Source organism: Rhipicephalus sanguineus, chromosome 1 (assembly GCF_013339695.2).
Source record: "Rhipicephalus sanguineus isolate Rsan-2018 chromosome 1, BIME_Rsan_1.4, whole genome shotgun sequence".
Lineage (NCBI taxonomy): Eukaryota > Metazoa > Arthropoda > Arachnida > Ixodida > Ixodidae > Rhipicephalus > Rhipicephalus sanguineus.
In genome coordinates, this window is record NC_051176.1 from 285173760 (window position 1) to 285196834 (window position 23075).

The window sequence follows — 23075 nt, forward strand, 5'->3', positions numbered from 1 at the left end:
TGTAGCGGCGCGAAACCACGATGCGAGGAGGCGAGTTTCAAACCCTTGCCACTCGCCCCGTGTAGCCTTAGCAAGCCAAATCTCTTCCCCATCCTCTTCACTTGACGCATACGCATGAACACGTCATGCGCATGCACAGTCATGTGCGCATGACGTGCCCGAACCAGCCCGAGCACGCGAGCGGCGTTGCACGGCCGCTACCCTTTTCTTTTTTTATGTAGCAGCCGTGGGCGTTTTGTCGGCGTTCTCTGTGGTGTACTGCCTGTTTCTGCGGGACGGGCATGAAAGTTGAGACATTTGTCCGGGCACGAGAGTGGCGGTATCATGAGCCAGTGCCGCATTAACGTTTACTTAGACGTGGTAGAATAAATGAGCATAATGAGTGCTCGAACGCGCCAGAACATTACTTTCGTTTCCAGGGCTGGCGTCTGCTCGATGCGCTAACCGCGGGGACACGAACGCATGGGAAAGGGAGGCACGTCAGCCCCGCATCTCGCTGCAATTCACGAAAAAGAAATGAAAAAGACGCACACGTTCCCTTTGTGTGTCTCATTATTTCTCTCAAGTTTTATTAATCTATTCAAGCAACAAATTACACAAACTACGCATGTCGTGTCAAATAATTATCGCAGTGTCATGTGCTACTGTTGGCGACGTCAGAGAACAGTCGTCTACGTAGAGGAGCGACGTCACAGCACTACCATCTACGTAGGGCGATTTTCTCATGTACGTCATCCCCTCATTCTCTAAAGCGCGCGCCCGCGAGAGGAAGGGCAAGCAGCGTTCACCTTGAAATTTGACCCGTTTCCGCGGCGCGTAGCGTTGCAAATTTTGGCAGACGTGATCGTGAACGCCCAGTGTATGCATCGCGCTCGTTAGCTCAAATTGTCAAACCTGGTGAGGGGCCCTTTAAAAGAGACAGGCCAGATATTGAAACCATATATTGATGACTGCACAGAAAAACTAGAGACAAAACACTTCTTTGCTCCATCAGAGACAAATACTGGATATGCACTGGAGCCATTAGTGATGCCAACAAGCCGTTGCGACTGCCCATGAGCAAACCTACCTTCAGTGAAAATTCTTTCCAAGACTAATCAATTAGGGCTGCCAATCATACTGAGTGTGGTGGAACAGTCCCAACTTTTGAATGGATGTGCGGAGTGCCAACTTGACCTAGTTAGAAATGCCAAATGTCTAGATTTTCACTTTTCTTTTTTGCTGCTGAATTGCTATCGACAAACCAGACTTCCTTCTTGTAACGCCCGATATTTTTGTTGCAGATCTCTCTCTTTTTTCTTGTGTTGCACAGTCATAAAAATAAAGGCAGTTCTATTTTTGTTGTGATTCTAGTCCTGTAGTTGGCCCTAACCATTCACAGTGCCTCTACATGCATTGGAAGCCATGTTATTAGGCAACTACTGAGTCTATCTTGATGTAAATCACAATATATTCGGATTAAAAAATGTCCTTGTTGCACATGGAAAGGGGCAGCTCTTGGTACTGAACGAGTCGTAGCATACCCACGCCTTGTCACAACTTTGTCCACTAGAGAGTTGGCAACCCTACAAATAATATGGTGAAGAGACCAGGGCTAAAATTTGGTGCAGTACACATAGAGTTGTATGCACATGCCTTGCAGTGTCTTGCAACATCTCTACTGCACTCTGTATAAGATGGTGCTCTCAAAAACATACACTATTTCTGGAGCAGAAGAGGTGTCTGCAGGAGGGTACAATGTGGTAGAACTCACCAACGAAATTTTTACCTTTCATCAAAAAGAAAAAGAAAAGAAAAAAAAGTAAGCCGCCACGGTGATGGAGCTTTTATTTGCTCAGCCACCATGCTGTTATGGTTGACTGATAAGCACATAAAAGAATGGGTATGTGGGCTTCAATAGTCAGATACAAAAAGCAGGAGACACCCCCAACCAGGTTACCAAAGTGCAAGTGCCGATCGCCTCCACCACTAAACAAGGTCATGAACCGTACGGCGGAGTCAACGGCTGACCAGCTCATGAGGTCAGCCTAGAGTATGCTCCCATTGGTGCCGTCTCATATTCATATGCCTTTGATGAAGAAATGCCTGTGCCTCCTAAAGCTGTACCCAACTGTAGGCACACTTAATACACAGCACACACTTACTGGTGACTCGATGTCAGACATATGTAAGAGGCCATGTTTCCCTGGGAAACCACAGAAGCCACCATGCCTACAAAAACACTGCAGAGGCTCACTCTATGGCTCCCGCAAATCTTAAAGGAGCTACATGTTGCATCACGCTACCACAGTGATTCATCTGGGGCCCAACATAATGGTCTGTTTAGGCTGAGAACAAGTTTTGCTTTCATAAAAACATGTCCAAGTCACTAGTAAATGTGCTCCACTAAGCACAGTTGCCCTAACATAAGGTGAACAAGTGGCATAACTCGCATCCCTTCATGGAACTGACAGGTGAGTTGAAAAAGAATACATAAGGCAGCCACAAGAAGTAATGTCACAGTAGTTTGCCGTGCAGGCTGTGTTCACTTAAAAATGCTTAAACCTGCTTCAGATCCTTGTAAAAGAAGTGTTGCCAATTTAGCCATTTGGAAGCAGATATAACTACTTGTTTTGAACCTATCTTTTCACTAAATATATGACTTTAGTGGAAGTAGGTAAATTACCCATTTATGCAGACTACAGCTAGGTGCTAAAATTTTGGAAGGACACTTAATCCCATTATTCTCTGTAGTGTCCTTTTTGAAAGAATGCGGACCTGCTCATTTCAGCGTTTCATAATGAAAAACATCATCTTACATCTCACTTCTGCCCTATCATGCTCATCCTTCTATTTCCTTGCAAACTACCTTCCACCTAAACTTACGGAGAAGTTCATTTAATTTTATGTGCAGCAACAATAACTGTAACAAAAGAGTGGTATCACATACAAGAGTTTATTTCATAACTTTCTAAACGACTGGAAAAAGCATGAACTGTATTCCAGTCTGGAGCATAGTAAACCAGAAATTAAGGAGGCAGGTCAGTACTGTGGCATCCTTTTTTTCAGATTCACCATCCTAATCGACTCCCAATAAATAAATACTACAGTCCAACACGGATATACCGAACTCGAAGGAGATCGCGACTTAGTTCGATGTAAGAAAAATTCGATATAAAAAAACGCAGGTCCCGAGACCTCACCAAAGGTAGACGATCACCTACAATCGGCGCATTCAAGGATTGACAACTACTTCCGCACACACAATGCAACAGAACGTTTTATTTGCGTGAAAAAAAAAAGTTGCTTATCTTGGCCTGCTTCTTCGTCTTTCAATTGAAGTTGAAGACGCTGGCCCCGATCTTATAGAGGCTGTCCAGGCCCGATTCCCTCCATGTCGCCGCAACAACGGCGAATCAAACCGAACGCTGCCGCCATTTCAGCGGCGGAGTATGCGCGTGTAGCCGCTGCCTCGTCCAGACGATCTTCCTCGTCACTTAAGCTGTCGGCCTGGGCATCCTGGGTCCCTGCGACCGCAGCTACAATGTCCTCGTCAGCGAGGCTCGCAACAGCCTGAACATTGCAGTCCGCTTCCACGAAATCGTCCGCAGACACTTCAGGTGGAACGGCAGCCGGGAAGAGGGACGCCAACTTGGGAAACGCGTCGTCTATGCGCGCGTCATTTGCCGACGATGTTGTAGCGTTGCTTAAATCGGTGAAGCCACCCGGTGTAGTCGGCGAAATCGTCTTCACCGAGTGCGGCGGCAAACCATTTGGCCTTAGCCATCAGCATTGGGCCATCCACAGGAATGTTGTTCGCGCGCACTTCTGATACCAGGCATGGAGTGCCTTTTCTACTTTCCCGTGGGCAGGAGCGTGCACACGACAGGCTCCCGACGTTCGCCGCTCCGCCACCTTTGCCTTGATATCCGCCTTGTTCTTCAACAAGGCGCTCATAGTGCTTCGTGGTATCCCGATGTCGTCCACCACCATCGAGCTTTTTTCAACCCCCTCAACACGCTGTATGGTTTTCAACTTCGTCGCAAAGTCAAGGTTCTTGCGTTTCTTGACGCTGGCCATTGCTACACGATAAGTCTAATTCAAGCAGTCTGCAGCGCCTTTGCACAGCACGCACAGCACGCACGCAAAAGGGGAATGCGGTGGTATGCGAAAACTCACGGAAGTGGACTCCGCCAACAAAGCGTTCGGGCGTTCGCGATCAGTCGCGATGGTGGCGATGGCTATCAGGCTACCCGGCTACCTGCGAGGGCAGCAGTGATGCACGAAAGGCGCGAGCTGTGGTTGGCTGAGCAATTACGAAAGGTGCGGGCTGTGGTTGGCTGATCAAAACTCACAAAACAGCAACAAAAAAGAAAGAAAGAAACTGCGAAAGGAGGAGGCCGCCGGCTCCTTCGTTACTGCTCTCCGAGCCGAAGGTATCGCGGAGAAAGCATAAGGACGAGAGAGAGAGGCCAAAAGAAGAAGAAAAAAAGCTGTTCCGCAAGTTGGAGAACACGCCCAACAGGAGTACAGTCCGAGCCCACTCGCCCTCACATTTTTCGAGCGTTTCGGGTGACGGCGGAGGCGCGGTACTGTGAAGGTCGCGGGGTGCAGCGAGTGCCGAAGCGCACCTTCCAGCTCACGCGGCATTCGATATATCCGATGGCGGGTAAAAATACCGTTCGATATAAACGTGCGAATTTCTATACTTTTACAAAGGATTTTCAACGGGATAATTTAGGGGTTCGATATAGCTGAAAATTCGATATATGTGGGTTCAATATATCCGTGTTCGACTGTATACAGCAATTTGCCCAATAGCTGTCACAGTGCAAATCCACGCTAATATGCTTGAACAGCACTGTTATAGTATGTACATAACATCATGCTTCAAAATCAGTATAAAAAAATTAGCAAATTGCTTAGCTGTCTGATTTTTAATTTCAAGAGTTCCTTTGTTTCTCATTTGCATTTGAAAATACTAGGTAGAAGCCAGTGCTCAGTTCTTCATGAACACAGGGCCGGACCAAACTTACATGCTACAACTTAAAGGTTTATTTTTTGAGACTAAAGAACACAGGAGATTGGTCCTTATACCCCTTGCCAATTTCTGTAAGCACACATGGGATCAAAGTCCTACCTCAATGTGTGCACTCTATCACTGTCAGACAAGCTTGCTTGAGTGAGCCAATAACACTGAACCAAAAAGCTGTATAACACTAACAAGTTCCACACTTAAAGGGACACTAAAGTGAAACAATGAATCGGTTTAGATGGATAAAATGTGCGCTGAGAACTCCAATGCCGTTAATTTTACCATCATAGGTTTATTCATAGCGGAGAAAATCAAGGCCAAAATTTCATTTTTAGATTTCACGCCAAAATCCCCGCGCCTGATGTCACAGATTTCAAAGTGTATTTTGCGTATTTTGCTGACATTGGCTGAACGAAATTTTCTGAAACTTGGTATGTCTATGGCCCCCCCCTCGGAGGACAATGGACTTCATTTTTACTGATTAACACTGTCAAAATCTGTGGCGTCACAGCACTAGGTGTGGAAATTCCAAGGTGACGTCTTCACCCAGATTTCCTTTTCGCGTGTTTTCTCACTTACACAGTGTCTTCTCACGGTAAGCACGGTGTTTTTGTTATCTTGAAAGAGCAATTTACTAATATGAGAAAAATCGTTTTTCTCTTTAGTGTCCCTTTAAGCACACCCATTAAGAGATTCTGCAGCCAAAAAAAGCACACATTCATACTTTTATCGGCAATATTTAGCTTGGCAAACACAACATACTGCAGATCAGCCAGCAGTGCCAACCCCATGTGGCTGCCAAAGTGTGATTTTGGTTTTCACACAAGTGTACAAATGACCTGAAGTCCACAGGAGACTACCACTCCTATCAACTTTCTGTTGCATGCACTACTTGCTGCAACAGTGTCACTATTCATTGAACACACAAAGACATCTAGTGAATTCAGTTTTCAAGGTGGTTTGCATTTTGGGAGTCAAATGTGAAGGCATTCCTCAAAAGATGATGCAGAAAAAAAGTCTAATTTTTTTAGCGCCTTTGACTTTCACACTGACTGCTTAGCTGGCTAAATTCCGTGTACTTCCTCTGAATACACTGCGCATTTTGCTGCTCTCCGCTTTTCCAAAACTGCCTAAACTCCTTATTCAGCCATAGAAAATGGTTTTTCAGGTCCACCTTTTGCAGCTAATTTCACAGAGCTGACAACAAACATCTTATTATACATTCTGTCAGTACTAACAGAAAACCTTTACTACTTGGAAGGTGACAAGGGCACGCCAGGCACATGGATGCACAATTTTACACTTTACTAAACGGTTACGGAGTGTAGAGATAACTTTGCTCCTGAGCACAGTTCTAACAAGCAAGTTTAGGCTTTATAATGCAGCATTACTACCTGAGAACAAACTTGGAGGGGTGACTGAAAAGTCCCAAGTCATAATATACCCAAAGAATATTTTGTGTTGAATTTGCAACCTGTTGCTCCTACCACGCGCACCGTTCACATTTAGGGGCCGCTTAGTTATAAGTCAAAAGTTTTAAGGCCATCCAACATAAAGAAACTACACTGTCCCAATTCAAATAATGTCACCCAAAACATATATCAGCACTATATGAAAGATACTAGTGCTGATTAGCTTGACATACCATATCGTAAGAAATGATCATCACATGAAAATGATTTTCTGTTGAGTCCCTTGTCATCTGACTTGTCAATTCTTAAGCACCTTGAGGGAGAGGGTGAAAATTCTCTAGCTTAAAGGGACACTAAAGGCAAATATTAAGGGGGGACATGGCACTTGAAAAAAAGTTTTTTCTTTCTTGATCGATCATGATGAAACTTCCCGAGTTTATGTATAGATGTGTGCTAATTTCAAATATGACATTATTTTTCTAGTATGTTTTGTAGTTTTTAAAATATGAAATATTTCATGTGCCTCTTGGGGAGCAACTTCTTTTCTAAACTGAGTTAGTTACAAAGTAAATCAACATATCACGATAATCTGCAATCGGAACTGTGTGCAGTGCAACAAAAATGGATGTGCTATACCTATTAGAACAAAAGTTATGGTATGTTGAACATTCACGAGTGAAATTCTAGTCTGAAATTGTCTCACTCGTGAATGCTCGTGAATGCTTTTACGGCGCAATGAAATGCTCCCCCTCAGCAGTGATTAAACCTGTAGTGGTTGATTCCAAAAGCGCATGGATACTTTGTAAGAAGAATTTTTCATCTGAGAAACCACTAAAAAAGTACGAGTGCCTCCTCCAGCAACACTGATAGCAATTCCGATAGCCCTCCCCGCAAACTGTTCATTACGCCCAACGTTCTACTTTCACAGGAGTGAGTGCAACTATAGTTACCACCTTCATTTTGCCATTTTCAACCCTTTTTTATTACAAAAAGCCACTAGAATAAGCTTTTCAAATGCTCATTGTACTTCTCCAACTTGTCTACAGGCGCCGCTAGTCCCTCAGCTAACTTTCATGCTGCCCATGGCCTCCGCATTAGCTCCGGCAAGAGCGTGTTGCCGGAGCTAATCGCAAAGGCCACGTGCTGCCGCTCACGAGCATCGGATCACACGTCAAGCGAAGGCAGCACCACCATTCTGCTCGCTACAAACAAAGGTGTATTGGCACAATTTAGGTTAGAAAAGATTATAATTTTAAAAAGTGTACTGGATTTCAACACTGGTATAGAGACCATTAACTGCGTGCACCAGTAAAAGGTCACGTTATCGCCATCATATGCATCTTCAGCATGAGGCGCCAAAAGTGACTTTAGTGAAGAAATAAAAATATAAATCCGCATATAATGAGAAAAACAGGGCTCATTTTAGCCAATACAATACAGTAATAGTACACTCAAACCTCGATATAACGAATTATCGGTTATAACGAACTAAATGAAGAATAGCCTTGTCATAGCTACAGTGTTACAAATAAACGTTTATAACCAATTTTCGTATACAACAAAGTTATTTTCGTGGCAGATGTGACTTCGTTATAATGAGGTTTGAGTGTACCTTGTTAACTCGAAGTAGTAAAAACCAGAAAAAACTTTGAGATAAGCAGATTTTCGAGACCAGCAAAGTTGAGCAAATTCCACTGAGAAGTCCAGTTCTATCTAGAAACATTATCACTACTGACCAGTTTCTTAACAGGAGTGCCTAACTGGCTCTTTGTAAAGGTTTTAAAGAAAAATAATGACATACCAGAGCTATCAACCAGCTGTGTTTTTCGGTACTGCCTTTTTATTTAGTGCAGAAAGACCGACTAAGCCTGGTCTGCCTCTCGGTAACACTTGCACCTAGCAAAGCTTTCTTGAGTTGCTTAACACATCGCATGTGCCGATCATCCGCACCGCTGCACTCAACTTTACTTCGCATCAAGCGAAGCATGTTTCTTGTTTTAGCTGATGTCGTCACCCCTTGAGTAGCTGTGTCAACACTGGCGCGATCACCGTGTGTGACCACGTTGTTTGGCTTAAAGGGACCCTGAAACGGTTTTGACGATTTTGTATGAACACATTGGGCCGGTAGAGCAAGTCGTAAGGATCATTTACAGACCAATGTGCGTAAACTGTGTAATTTATTACAAGGCTTTAAAGCTGCAAATCACCACCAATCACAGCGGCTCAGCTGTGATCCCCGCCCACTTCCAGTGAGTGTTGCATTGGAAGCGCGACGTCACGCAGGCGGCTGATCTGATTGGTTATGTCCAGTCCACGTCACTGAACCTCCTGTGGGCAACGAGTGTCATCTGCCTGTGTTACAACGTGCTCTGTGTTGACGTGAACTGAGCGACAGTGTTTATCTCGAGGTTTCTTTTCTTCGACAAAATGAATTGCCCTAGCCGTGTTGTGTACCACATACACTAAAACCTCGATAATTCGAAGGCCGCCGGATCGTGAAAATTCTTCGAATTATGCGGATTTTCGAATTACCCAAACTGAAGGAAAAAAGCAAGAAAATCACACCACAAAATGAAATCACATCTTCCATGTGAGAAAAAAAAGTCACTTGAAATAATCAGTGATGCTGGATTGCTTAGTGCAGTAGTTGGCTGCCCCAAGTGCCATGTTCTCAAGCCTGCTCACAACACTTAGCATGTCACTATCACCACCGCTGCACTCGACAAACCTGCGGAAGGTCTTCACGGCATCGACAACAGCCGCTAAAGCGGGCGTGCGGGCGGGTTCGTTACCGTCACCCTCGTCACCGTCGTTGCAGTCATCGCCAACTACTCCACTGTCGACGATTTCTTTACGCACATCAGCGTACGATGTTTATACACCTGCCTCAACATTTGTATACTCCGCGAAGCCTAGTTCGTCGCCGTCGTCTTCGCTGAAGTCTGTGATCCGGGCACACATCGAGTCTACCTCATCGTCTAGACAGGAGAACCTGCACACGTCATCCTGATCTTCGCCACCTTCTTTTCGGAACCCGGCATGCTCAAAGCAGCGCCTGATGACCTTTGGCTCCAACTCCTTCCAGACAAAGGCAATCAAACATATCGCACCGAGGAGGTCTATGTTGTACTGCTTTCCACTGTCGTAGCAGAGCAAAACTCGCTTCAACAGGTGGTGGTGGTAAATCTTCCTCGTTTGCAGAACCACCCCTTGGTCCATCGGTTGCGATATGGCTGCTGTATTTGCAGGGAGGAAGACGATCTTGACAGCTTCCAGGTTCCCGATGACACCATGGGCCGGGCAGTTGTCGATTACAAACAGCACTTTCCGCCCTTTGGCAGCAAACTTCCGGTCGAGAAGCCGCACGTACTCCTCAAATATTGCCGCCGTCATCCAGGCCTTCTTGTTATGCCTGTATATGACGATATCTTTTGCGGGAAGGCACGCATTGCAGGACCGGTTATAATGCGGTCTTTTTCGACTCCCGTTTACCCTCCCATAGAACCGCATGTATACGCATACCGCTTATTGCGCAGTCCTTTAAGATGACATACCATTTATAATGCGGTAGCGGGAAAATATTACTGACAAACGCGGTAACTAGTGCGGTTCTCAAAGGAGGTATGCCGCTGGGGAGGGAGCGACGAGGTCATTACGAAGGGCGAGGGCACGCACAGTGAACGAACGAGGGGCGGAGGGAGGAAAAAGACCGTGGCAGCGCTGTGCGGGCTCGTCGAGTGGGGAAGGATGGTGGTTGCCTAGGCGACGGAGTAGCCTTTGCACCGGCGGCAGCAAGGCTCCGCCGCTCCGTGTGGAACATACGATCGCATGCTCATCAAGTGCGCTTTAAAGTAAGTTTCCTGTCGGGAAAAGCGTCGTCGTTATCACACTTGCTACAGATATCGCGTTTGTTACCTCGTCCGCAAATTGAAAAGTTTTGCGGCTTCATGACGCGAGCTTTCGCCTTTTCTGCCAGTGCGCGGACTTAAGCGAGCTCGGCGGGCTTTTGTCGCCATTGATCTCCCGGCCGCGAACACAAACTTCGTATCACGCGCGCTGTTCTTGGGTTAGTGCTTGAGTGCAATCTTTTCGACGTCCCATCTTCATGTTGTCTTGGACAAACTTCCCGCGACAACATGCTGAACCGCAGGCTAGGCCTAATCAGCGTTGGTTGCTTTTCGGTAGCGGTCACGGGCGATAAAAGTTGCGGTTTGCTGCGGAATCAACGAAACTTGTCGCGACGGCTGCACTTGAAGGGAAGGGAATCATATCGTTAATGAAAACGAGGGCATGGTTGGCACATGCAACTCTCGAATGGTGGTTCCGGATTCGATTGCAATGTCTTGGACATCGCGTGCGCACCCGTGAAATCGAACGATCGGTACCGCTCAGCACGTGAAATTTCGGTTGCGATTCGACATGGTTTCTGTGTAATGCGCATACCTCGAGGTGGCCTGAAACGTAGTCGGCGAATTTCCGCGATGGCACTTTGTTTTGTTTGCTTTTTCCCCCGTGTTCATTTCGTTGGCAATGCGGGTCTTTGGCGGTTAATTTTTGAACATTCGGAGATTTAAGTGGTTGTAAGCGCCCCAAATCGCATATGTCGATTATCGGACACACGAGGCTACATGCTAAACACGTTTTGCGCAAGTGCAGCCTTTGAAGAAGGTTGTTTTGGATATAGTGCGGTACCACTTATAGTGCGGATATTCGCGACTCCGGCGACTTACGTTATAAGCGGTCTATACTGTACGTAAGGTTGTCTTGCTCCTTAAACCGAGAGAACCAACCGTTACTGCACTTGAAGCCTTCGTGGCCAAGGTGCAGTGCCAGCTCGTCGGCCTTCTCCCGAAGAATGGTGCCGTTCACGGGAAGGTGAGCAGCGTTTGCATGCTGGAGCCACTTCATTAAAGCGACTTCAACGTCTGGGTACGTTGGAAAACGAATCCTGGATCATTTCGATGAATGCGTCTTCCCGTAAGCCTTGAACACCTCCTTATTTTTCAAAATGGTCGAAAGCGTCGACAAAGGCATCTTGTACTAACAAGACGGCGAACGGGAGAACCACGCGAAAAATGCAACGCGACCCACGTGAAAAACATGAAACGGAAAACGCACTTAACCAGTTGGTTTCCGGTACTGACAGGAAACGATGTCGTAGTCGACTCAGAACACGAAATAACACAAAAAACGAATGCATTCTGGCTGGCTGGCTGGCTCTGGCTGCCGGCGGATCGCCAGAAAGTCGGTGCAAAAACTGAACGTGCCCATGTCGCTCAACCAGCAACATGACCTCCAAGATATGCGTTGCCGGGAGGCTGTCCCCGTACGTTGCTGCTAGTGGGAAATTACGAATTATCCGGATGGAGCCCCGCGGGCTATTAAAATAATCAGGTAGAATTTGCATTGAAAATCACGGGACCGCCCAGATTCTTCGAATTAACCGAAATTTCGATTTAACCGAGATCGAATTATCGAGGTTTTACTGTATCTAGCAATTGGTGACTTGTAGCTGCGACATCGTGCAATGTTTGTCAGGCATCTGGTGAGCGGAATTTCTTCAGCTCGTCGCTGCAATGAGCGTCACGCTCTTGCTATCCGTTCAACGCCACGATCCACGTGTCTGCGGCTGTAACTTCACCCCTGAAGACACAACCACATTGCCAGGGTTTACGCTCATCAGTAATCGTTCTCGAACTCTTTCTGTTTTGTTTGCATGCTTTTGCAGGTTGTCGCCGTACAGGAAAATAAAATAAGATCGACTGGTAGTGTGGCGGCACCTGTCGGAGCAAATAACCACTCCGCGAGCGGCGTGCTGCCGGGCACACTGGGCCTCCGAGATTGCACGCAGCCTGTCGGCGCGCAATATCGGAGGCCATGACTGGGCAAATCGTCGAGTGCGCTTATGACAGCGCTGCGATCGCCGGCGATGCCAGCGTGTCTGTGAGTTGAGGGTGCAAGGCAGGGTGAGGAGGAGGGTATATATATAATTGTCCGTAGTGGCCTTGGTACAAGGTGTGTCGCTTAATTTCTGGTGCGAATGATTTAGGGATGCTCTTGCCTAAACACTGACAAAACTTCAAAAAACCATTTCAGGGTCCCTTTAACCCCTTCAGGGTTTTCGCCGTACATGTACGGCAGAAGCTTCCTGGTACCAAAGGGTTTTCGTCGTACATGTACGGCATAGCGTTTATTTTTTAAACGCGCGCTTTTTTCGATCATTTCTCTTGTTTGGCCTGTGCTTCAACACTTCGGGAATACGTGGAATTTTTTTCATGCACCGATGTCTCTCAGTTGTATTTTTTTTTCGCTTCCCAAAACGGCGCGCCGCCTATCGCTTGCCCATCCGAGCGCGTTCGTGGTGCAGCTGGTTTAAAGTGCGCGCCTTTTTCGATGATTTCTCTTGCTTGGCATGTGCTGCCACGCTTCGGGAATACGTGGAATTTTTTTCATGCGCCGATGTCTCTCCGTCGTTGCTTTTTTTATGCTTCGCAAAATGGCGCGCCGCGCGCCGGCTATCGCTTGCGCAACCGAGAGCGCCCGCGGCGCGGTTTGGTTTCAAACGCGCGCCTTCTCCCATTTCTCTTGCTTGGAATGTGCTGCCACGCTTCGGGAATACGTGTAATTTTTTAAATGCGCCAATGTCTCTCCGTCTTTTTGTTTTCTTTCCAAAGAGGCGCGGCGGCTTGTAGTCTCGCATCAGAACGTGCGCACGCGGTCCGGCTCGTTTCGGTTTCGTCCTTCGGGTGGTTTTCGCTTCTTGCGCCCGCAAAGCTGATGGCTGTTTGGTTTCTAATCTCTCAAAGGGTGACCGCTTGTTACTCTCTCATTTATTGCACCCCGGCGCGCGATTACATCTGTTTCCGTGCGGCGCTAAATTACACAAACGACGCCGCCGTGATTGCGTTTCCTGTTTTGGGTTCTCGGAAAAACTAACTACGTCTTGTTGGCGATAAGACGAAGTATTACTGTAGCTTTTTCACTCTTTTTGCTTTCCGGACGGGCGCAGAACCATAGAGTTTTCTTCCGTGCGCTCACTGACGCAGTTCGCTCACGCTATGGAAGCGCGCGTCGGTTGCGCTGCTGCCGTTGAGTCGAGCAGCGATTCTTCCGATGCGGACTATTCCCCAGTTGCCGATCAGAATCTGATTCATTGGATTTCAGTTCGTCAGACGAGGATTTTTTGACGAGTTCAGACTCCGATGACGATCAAGGAGTGACATCTGAAACGCGTGCGCGGGGAGCCATGCTTCAAAGACTATCACACGCTGAAAAGTTTTTAGTGTTAGAGTACGAGCATTTTCAACTGGAAACGTACTCTGGTGCGCTTATTTTTGTATGTTTGTGAGCTATGTTTAATACAATGCATAATTTTTATTCATGAAAAACTGTGAAGCTTTTTTTCTAGGATTCTGCTTGATTTTACTACGAATAAACCATATGTATGTAGCAACAAAACTGATTTTTTGTCACTTTACGGTCAGGAAAAAAAAATTTAGACAATTTTTTTCTTAAACAGAATCGTCTGAAGAATTTATTTCAGCAATAAAAAAATTACACATTTTTGGACTGGATTTCGCGAAAAAATTCGACCCTCAAAGGGTTAAGACGGTCAAACCAGCCAATCTTGCAGGCAAGGTCAGTGTAGCCCACCGCTAAATCCAGAGAATCGGCCTTCTCTGTCAATGTTGTGACTGGAAGGGGCTGCTGGCTGCTCTTACACGATGCAACCACACAGTCAGCAACGTTTTGACGTCCGGAAACTTTGAGCCTCGAATCCGCTTCTTTGGTTAGGGCTGCCTTTCTTTGCAGCATCAGTGACTTGCTTTGCTTTGGCGGCGTTATCCTCACAACATCACAAGACCGACGAAAAAATCCGCGCGACGTACCTTGCATAAATAAAATGCCGAAATCGCATCTCTGACGGTAAACAAAACGTGTATGACCCGAGCTATTTTGCAGGGCCTGCCTCTGTGCACATCTATAGAGTTACATGACGTGACACAGGGTTGTTTGACAAAGGTGTTATGTCGTTAGGTTCCGACTTCACTTTCGGGAACAGTGTCCACTTCGTCGTAGGCGCAGCAGCCTCGCGCAAACCTTGTGAAATGTATGACTTTTTGCCGCTAGTATTTTGTGAAACGGTTTGGCGGCGAAGTTTTTGTTCCACTCTCAGTCAAGATTTCGAGATAACTGAAAGTGGGCATGGAATTACTTCAAGATAAAGGGCAATAAATACATTGCACCTATGGGAAATCGTTCGGTACCGCAGAAAATTTCGACCGAAAAATTTGGAGCCAGCACGGACTAACAAAAAGCACACCCACTTGCGTGTAAAGTGCGAACGGCGCATCGGAGCCAAATGGCCTTTTAACCGGCAAACTTCGTCAGAGAGCGCGATGTGCACATTTTTCCTTCTCCGCTAGTGGACTCTAACGACAGAGGGCACGTCAGTGCTGTGCCCGATTCCGCGACTTTATTAGGACATCCAAGCGAGCGCAGTTTCACCTCCTCAAGAATTCTCGCTCCGTGGCCAGGACCCCCATTATAAGATTGAAGCAGGGAGAAAAAAGGTAAAATAATTGTCGTGGTTTAACATCCCAAAACGACGATATGATTGTGAGGGACACCATAGTGGAGGGCTTCGAAAATTTCGACCACCTGGGGTTATTTAACATTCACCTAAATCTAAGTTACACAGGCCCCTAGCATTTCGCCTCCATAGAAAGGGGAGAAACAATAGTTGCAATGGTAGCATGCATCATCCCACGTCTTCAGGAAAGTGAAGGCCCTACCTTCAGCTGGGAAAGTGATGTAATGAGACTGTTCATAATAAGTAAAGGGGCGAGATTTTCAGCTTGAAGACCAAGTCAGCAGCGAATAGCAATACGTAAGGATTATTAATAAGTCTCTGAGAAAAAAATTTTAAAAATGGGTATGCTGACCAAAGTAGTTCCTTACCACCGCAACAATTATCATTTTTAGTATGAACACCAGTGCCTGCTCTTTAAACATGCTGCATAACAACCCTATGCACACATAAGTCACCGAGCTTTTGACATTCACTTCCCTTTTACACATTAACACACAGTGGCGCAAAAATTACCAAGTGGTCAATGCTGCATATTTACAATGCCATCAACATGTTTAACTCTCTCATGCATAGTGGCCTCATATGAGGTCGCTATGCATGAGAGAGTTATATTCCTTCACGATTTCCTGAAGTAAGGACAGCAGAAGGTTTCAGAAGTACATCATTGATGTCACTAAGTGTCCACATTATGTTTTGATTTATTTATCCTTGCGAAATATCAGGAAGCCTTTCAGAAGCAGTTGTAACAAAAAATTTGTAAAGGGCAGACGCGCTCGTTTGCCCGATATATTTTCTTGCGTTCTAGATGTTTAGGCTTACTTTCAGAGCACAAGCATATCTTCGGCCATTTTAAACGAAATCTGATGGTAGAAAAACACAATGTGCAGCTGTCCTCATTTGAGAACACTATGCGACAGGCATTGTGTTGTGCAGTGGCAGTACACAAAGATTTAGAAGTATTTCTTTTAGAAGCAAAATTTGAAAAGCATTTCAGATGCTAAACTCAAGACCATGAAATAACTGAAGGACGAGGAAGCACTTCCGTGCGCACTTCGAGTGATAACACAACCGTAACACGGTGGCTGAATAACTCCCTTGTTATGTTGTGCCCAGCTATGCTGACCAAGAGTCTGAAGGAACAACGAAGCAGCACAACTGCAAAGACACATGCATAATTGAGATGCCGAGGCCTTCCTTCTAAGAGGTCTATAAAAAGTGCAAGGGCGGAGTAGACCGCATGGAATCTATAGTGGCCTGATACAGGAATGACGTTCAAAACAAGAGGGGCTACCTCTGTCACCTCCTCAATGCAATTGTTCAGAACACATGGATTCTGCAGAAGTGGCTCAAAGGAGATGAAAAGACAACGGACCACGTCGAGTTCTGCAGCAGGGTACCCAAAGCTCTCATCTATCGCAGTGAAGTAGCGCAAGTATGGAAGCGGTGGGGACGTCCTAGCGAATCTCCTCTTGCTATAAAAAAAGAGGGAGGCTGCAGTATGACGCGAGTGATGAGGGAAGATTTTATGGTGGTGACCACTTTGCAAATAACACAGAGCCTAGCGTCAAAGTGTAAATGTCAATGTGTAAGGGGAATTGGAATTGAAGAAGTTATAAAATAAAACCTGAATCACAACCTGTAAATAAACAAAGGATGCATGGGAATAATGTGAAAATAAAAGTGCGAACATTGTATGAAACATGCGTAAAGTGTGTATCAACGTGTTAACGATGTGTCATCCAAGTGCTATTTGCATTGGCAAGAATAACTGACACTGGTCAACTTCTGACAATGTTTTTTTGTCACTTTATCGTCATTCTAAAAAAACATTATGGTAAGCCTTTTTTTTTAAACAGGTCACGCTAAAGATTTAAAATCAAAAGTCCAATAAAAGAAATATGCCCTGTGGGGTCACATTCGGCTAAAATAACTGACCCTAAAAGGGTCACCTTGAAGACCAATTCAAGATTATCTGCACTTCACCAAAGGACGGTGACATTCGTGTCAGAGAGGTGTTACTTTTCTTGCAAACAGAAGTGAGGGTGCTGCAATGCCCCTGGGACAAATGTCATGCTTTAAGTAGGAAATCAAAGACTGTAGACTCTCGTTCAGAACCTGGAGAGACCAGGAAAATATGTTCCATTTAACAGGAGTTCTCACTGCTGAGAGATGAACAGGGATACAGAACTCAAGTACGAAACCAACCATATATTAGCCACAGTTTCATTTAAGCAGCAATTCCGTTCAAGAGATTCACCTTCACTGAGAGTCTAGTTCAGAGGCTTAGAACTTTTCAGCCACCCATCATATCAGTATTCAAGCCATCCTGTCAATAGAAACGAATTTATAAAAAACTAAATTCCCTTATCTCAGAGTAGACACCAAGTTTACCTTTCTAGGCGTGTTAGTCCAGGCAAGGTGTGTGCAGTAGGAGTCTGTGGATATTGCCAAGATTTCTGTGTTCAGGCTCCGGAATTCAGCTGCACGCTCACTGTATTCAACGAGCTCACTGGGACAAGCAAGGGAGCTGCAAAGAAAAAAAAACACACCAAATCTATGTCTCACTCAACAAGGAATGCAGAACAAACCATTTAATGTTAAGCAGTAACTACTATTTTCAGATTCCATCCATCATCCCTCTAGAGAGAAAGGGTGTATTTGGGGCACTTTCTGCCACACAACAATAATTATCTAGCTTGCTTAGCAAGCTTGCGTTTCCTTTTTTAAGAACTGTGCGCTCACTACTTTCCTTTCGAGAATTATGTCACGCTGATAGTGTGAAAACCATTTGTGACCTCGAAATACAGGACGCACGGCGATAAAGTAAAGAAATGCACACAGGATATATGATTATTGTTGTGAGTCAACAAATAAAGTGGGAGGCTGTGACATTACATTTCGGCGCAGTAGACTCCCATTAAATAGAACCTTAAGGGACCATCAAAATATTTTCAGTTTAACAGGAGTTCCTTTTACTTAGAGATGAACAGAGATGTAGAATTCAAGAACGAAACCGATCATATTAGAGGCAGTTGTTCCATTTAAGCAGCAGTTCCATTTAAGTAATTTTCGTTTACTGATAGTCTACTGTAATTGAAAGTGAAGTCATGTATTCTATTGTAGTTGAATAGTATATTCTTGTGACACCTGTCTTCTACTGTAAGAAACAGTGACAAAGACTCAAGCATGCAAAAATTTTGATGGATTTTTAATACACACCATGTAACAAGCCTGCCACTTGCGCCAGCCATGTATAAAATTTCCCTAAATAGGGACAGGCAAAATTTCACATGCCTTACGGCATACAGTTTAATAATTTGGACTCCTCTGCACTACTGCATGTTGTTAGTGTAGAACAAAAAAAAACAGCGCTAGAACAAGACGACGATGAGAGAAAACAAACACTATAATAATATCTGGGGTTTTAACGTCCCAAAACCACGATATGATTATGAGGGACGCCGTTGTGGAGGGCTCCGGAAGTTTTGACCACCTGGGGTTCTTTAACATGCACCTAAATCTAAGCGCACAGGCCTCAAACCAGGCACGTAGCCAGGATTTTTTTTCGGGGGGGGGGGGCCAAGGCCTAATTGTTCGAAAGAAAGTCTACAAACATTGCCCGGGAATATAGAAGGCCGGACGAATTTCGGGGGGGGGGGGGGCCCCCCCCTTGCCTACGTGCCTGCCTCAAACATTTTCGCCTCCATCGAAAATGCAGCCACCGCAGCCAGGATTCGATCCCGCGACCTTCGGGTCAGCAGTCGAGCGCCATAAACACTAGACCACCATGGCAGGGCAGGAAACAAACACTGTGCTGTGTTTGCGTCCTCTCGTCTTCATCTTGTTCTAGCAATGTTTCTTCGTTCAAAATTAGTATGTAACAGCCAGCCAAACTCAAGATGGTAATGCATTTATTAGGCCACTGGCTGGAGCAGTAAGAGCTAGTTATCTTTTTTATATGTCGCTGGTACCTTCTCCAAACAAACTAGGAAAGCCTAGCCAATCCAATTGTTGTCAACTGAGCCCCATAACCAGAGGCAAACTAGCAGATACATTCACTTGTATATGCTTGACATATCAACCAATGTTGAGAGTACAAGGCTGATGCACTAAATGAATACTCTTCCCTGTACACTAACTGAATACTGTTCCAACACTAATTGCTTCAAATATTCATTTTTCTCTCTAGCCATCAAAGACTGGAACTCGATGAAACCCAGTGTAACTAACAAATCATCCTAAAGCAAGTTTACAACTGTGATTAAAAATGAGTTACTTGCTTCACAAGTAGCAGTAATGTCACTGTAGAATCTTTAAAGTGCTCAGCCTATGTCATGTTATCAGCCGCCACGGTGGTCTAGTGGATATGGCGCTTGACTGCTGACACGAACATCGCGGGATCAAATCTCGGCCAGATTTTCGATGGAGATGAAAATACTTGAGGCCCGTGTATTTTGATTTAGGTGCACGTTAAAGAACCCCAGGTGGTCAAAATTTCTGGAGCCCTCCACTACGGTGCCCTTCATAATCATACTGTCGTTTTGGGATGTTAAACCCCACAAACTATCAATGTCATGTCATTAACGTATAGCTTTTGTCTTTTATAATTATTTTCATTGACATCCTCTTGAATGAATTTGTTATTAGAATTGTTTTAATAATATGTTCTTTTATTAGTAATGTTTAAGCGCTGATCCTATGTCATGTTACAAATGTATAGCATTTACCTTTTATAATTGCTTTCAGTGATATTCTTATCGATTAATTTCTTTTTAAAATTGTTTTAATAATGTGTTCTCCTAATAGTAATGTATAACGTCAAAAGGACACTAAAGGCAAATATTAAGTCGATGTTGATTGTTGAAATAGCGTTCCAGAAACCTCGTAGTGCTTGTTTCATGCCACGGAAATGCTTATTTTGAAAGAAAATCATGTTTTAATGGTCCGCACAGCGTTAGTGCACTGAATGGGCCATCTGACATAGCAGTTGACGTGCCCAGTGTTGCCCACATTTACTGCCCGGCAGCCGACACTACGGTTTCTTGTGCAACAGCGACCATCAACCTTGCCAAGACAGAGCCACGGGCCACTCCGAAACTGTATAGTTCAATGTAACGGAGCTTAGCTTGGCCAGCAGCAGCAGTAGAGTATCAACAGGGCAAAAATAGCGAGAGCCAAGCACACTCAGTAGTACACGATACTGAAACTACCACTCAGACACGCAGCTCAGCGAAAATGGAACTTTTGAACCACTCTCGACCTTCCGCATGGCAACGCCAAGAGGTTCTTTTTTGCATGAATCAAACAGAAACGAACAAGCAGCATTTTATTACGTCTTGTGATGCACGGAAGGTTCTTTTTTCATCGCAACTAGTTTGATTACTAATGGTTAATTGTACTCTGGACTCTTGACATCATCGGGATCATTTCCAAAATTCCCCACTCGTGGCGCACATCATGTCCCACATTTACCTTAATTTCTCGATTAGTAGGGCACTGCTGTTGATACTATTGACATTTTAGACATTCTCACACATTGACCTTTCACTCTGACATAAATTGTAATTTGCCTTCAGTGACCCTTTGTGCCATTTGTGTGATTGTTGTGTATGATTTTGTGCAATTAAACAATTTTTTTCAAGTGCCTTCCCTAATATAACCTCGTGATTGGCAATATTCTGAAATAAATAAATAGTGCGGTAGTCAGCACATCATTTTCAGAAAACAGAAATCGTGTTAATGTTTATCAGAACATATATTTTCGATCCTTTGAGGTTCCGCTAAGCAAGGTTCTGCTGTATAGGCATTAAATTTATGCCATCGCTACTGATGTGTACAGGTCAGTCCAATGTTAGAGGGAACATGCAAGCACGTGGTGCATGCTCAACAAAGTGCCATGCATAGGAAAGGGTGAAAAGCAAGCGCATGCGCAGAACAATACAGGGGCAGCACAGGCCGTGTGTCATCAGCTACTGAATCACCCCTTCACATTGCTCGCGCAGCCGCACTGCAAGACGCGCAATCGCACATCAAGACCGCCGCAAAAACTTTGAACGACACATTGCTACCTCCCACATGACATGCAAAAAGGAGAACAGATTATTTATTTTAGCTTTTCAGGATCAATAAATATATATAAACAAAGAAAAGACATTTGCACTGACGGCCTTGCAGCATATTAACTTTCTGTTAACCTGCTACACAGGTCTTATTCTTCGGTGTAGGGAATCACAACTAGAAATGCACTAGAAATTTCGCATGTCTCTTGACATGCGATTGCACAGCATGGCTACACGAGAGCAAAGTGAGGGGTTGGTTCAGTAGCAGATGACGTGTGGCATGTGCACCCCCCCCCCCCATCATTTCGCGCATGTGCTTGCTTTCCGCGTTGCGGAAGAATGAACCACGTGCTCAAGTGTGTTCTCTAACATTGGACCTACATGTATAATGCATGTAAAATATACCCTATGAAATAATGACCTACTAAAATGTATGAATAGAAATAGCACTTCTACCTCATAAAGACCCTTGGAGGCAAGGAGCCAAAGGTGTGTGTTATACTTTGCTACCATCACAAAAGCAGGCCTCCCTTCAGACGCTGCTCTATCAATTCCTAGGGCTGACAACAACGTGACACACTGGTTCTTTTCTGAGGAACATCGCTGGATGAAAAGAGATATTCTCTCGGTAAGCAAGTGGAAAATGCTCTTTCTATCAGGTTCTGCTTGACAACACTCCACCAGGGCATGAAGAATGGTAAGCCTACCACATACGCCACAGATTGGAGAATCCTCACCAGTCAGCAAGCATAGTTAAGCAAGTTGTGCATAGTTAAGGAAGGAATAGCCTGTTCAACATTGAAAGAGGACATCACGTCATGATTTCATTGTTGATGGCCGGTTTCCCAACTGAGCTAATTCTATCTTATTCCTCCAAATGTCCTCATTTTACCCCATCACTTAATCTCTTCCATTGTCAACTGTTCATACATAATACTTAGCCTAGAAGGTCCCACCTTTATTTAGCCTGTGGTTGTATTTTGCCGGTTTCTGCCAGGTTGGCAATAATGTGCACTCCATGCAGGAACCAAAGACACAGGTGCTGTCGCTAGTTCAGGTGTGCAGATTTTTTGCAGAGGCATAGCAATGTAATTACAATAACTAATTAATTCCCAGTGCCACCAGGCACCCACTGCTTTTTCTAATGGGGTAGAGGTACTACAACCTCACACTCCAAAGTGTACAGATCTCAAAAGGCAGCTTCTCCTTTTCTTTCTCTTATATCCCTCACTCCCCTTCTCCCACCACACAATGACGATGCACCACTCCCCTTGTATGGGTTGCAGAAATTATCTGTTTTTCGTAACTTCAAATAACTATTTCCACTTATGCTTGAAGGATGCGAAAAAGTTTTGCAGCAAATGGTTCGTGAGGAAACAATCCCAATGGTGTCATGCCATGGTTACTGAGAAGTTTCAGGGTATTAATTAGCACAGGCAGATCATGACCAGCGAGGCTTCACCTCGAATACATACATTCACAAATCTCTATTACCAAGTTTGGTTATGTGCAAGGGGACTCTGTTTTGGAATACCAGTACAAACCAACCTCTGCGAGCTTTGTGAAGCATGTTTTACTCACAAGTCCTGAGGGTAGAAGAACAGCAACAGGAATTTCCCCTCATAGTCGCTCAGCTGGATTTCCCGGACCTGGCTGTCCACCACAGCTATCCCTTTGAAATCAGGTGCATGGCACTGCACTTGGGGTAAGATGCCCAAAGGTGGAATGTGGCACCGCACAGCTGGTGCTGAAGCCACTGCAAAAATATATTTAAAAAAAAAAATGGAGAGCAGGAATAATTAGGGACAGTGTTAACATGAATGAGATAAAAAAAAATCATAACAGGCAAGCTTGTACTTTTGACCACCTTACAGACTGCTATAAGCGTCATTAATGTGGCAATACCTGCAGTAAGGAGTGGCACTAGCACGAGTTCGCACTTGGCACAGAAAATCACTCAGGAGTACTGCATCAGCTCGTGGGAAAACCAAGCGGAC

General features: G+C 45.0%; 1 protein-coding gene across 5 annotated transcripts in view; it reads right to left on the bottom strand.

Moving 5' to 3' along the window:
* Positions 1 to 23075, bottom strand: part of LOC119379172 (uncharacterized) — a 40016-nt gene that overhangs the window by 10723 nt on the left and 6218 nt on the right. For all 5 annotated transcript variants that reach the window (XM_037648379.2, XM_037648380.2, XM_037648378.2 and 2 more), the window contains 2 exons: positions 22660 to 22834; positions 17411 to 17546 (listed from right to left, as the gene is read on the bottom strand). In XM_037648379.2, the coding sequence (XP_037504307.1) occupies positions 17411 to 17546; positions 22660 to 22834 (311 nt within the window). The remainder of the gene's footprint in view (positions 1 to 17410; positions 17547 to 22659; positions 22835 to 23075) is intronic.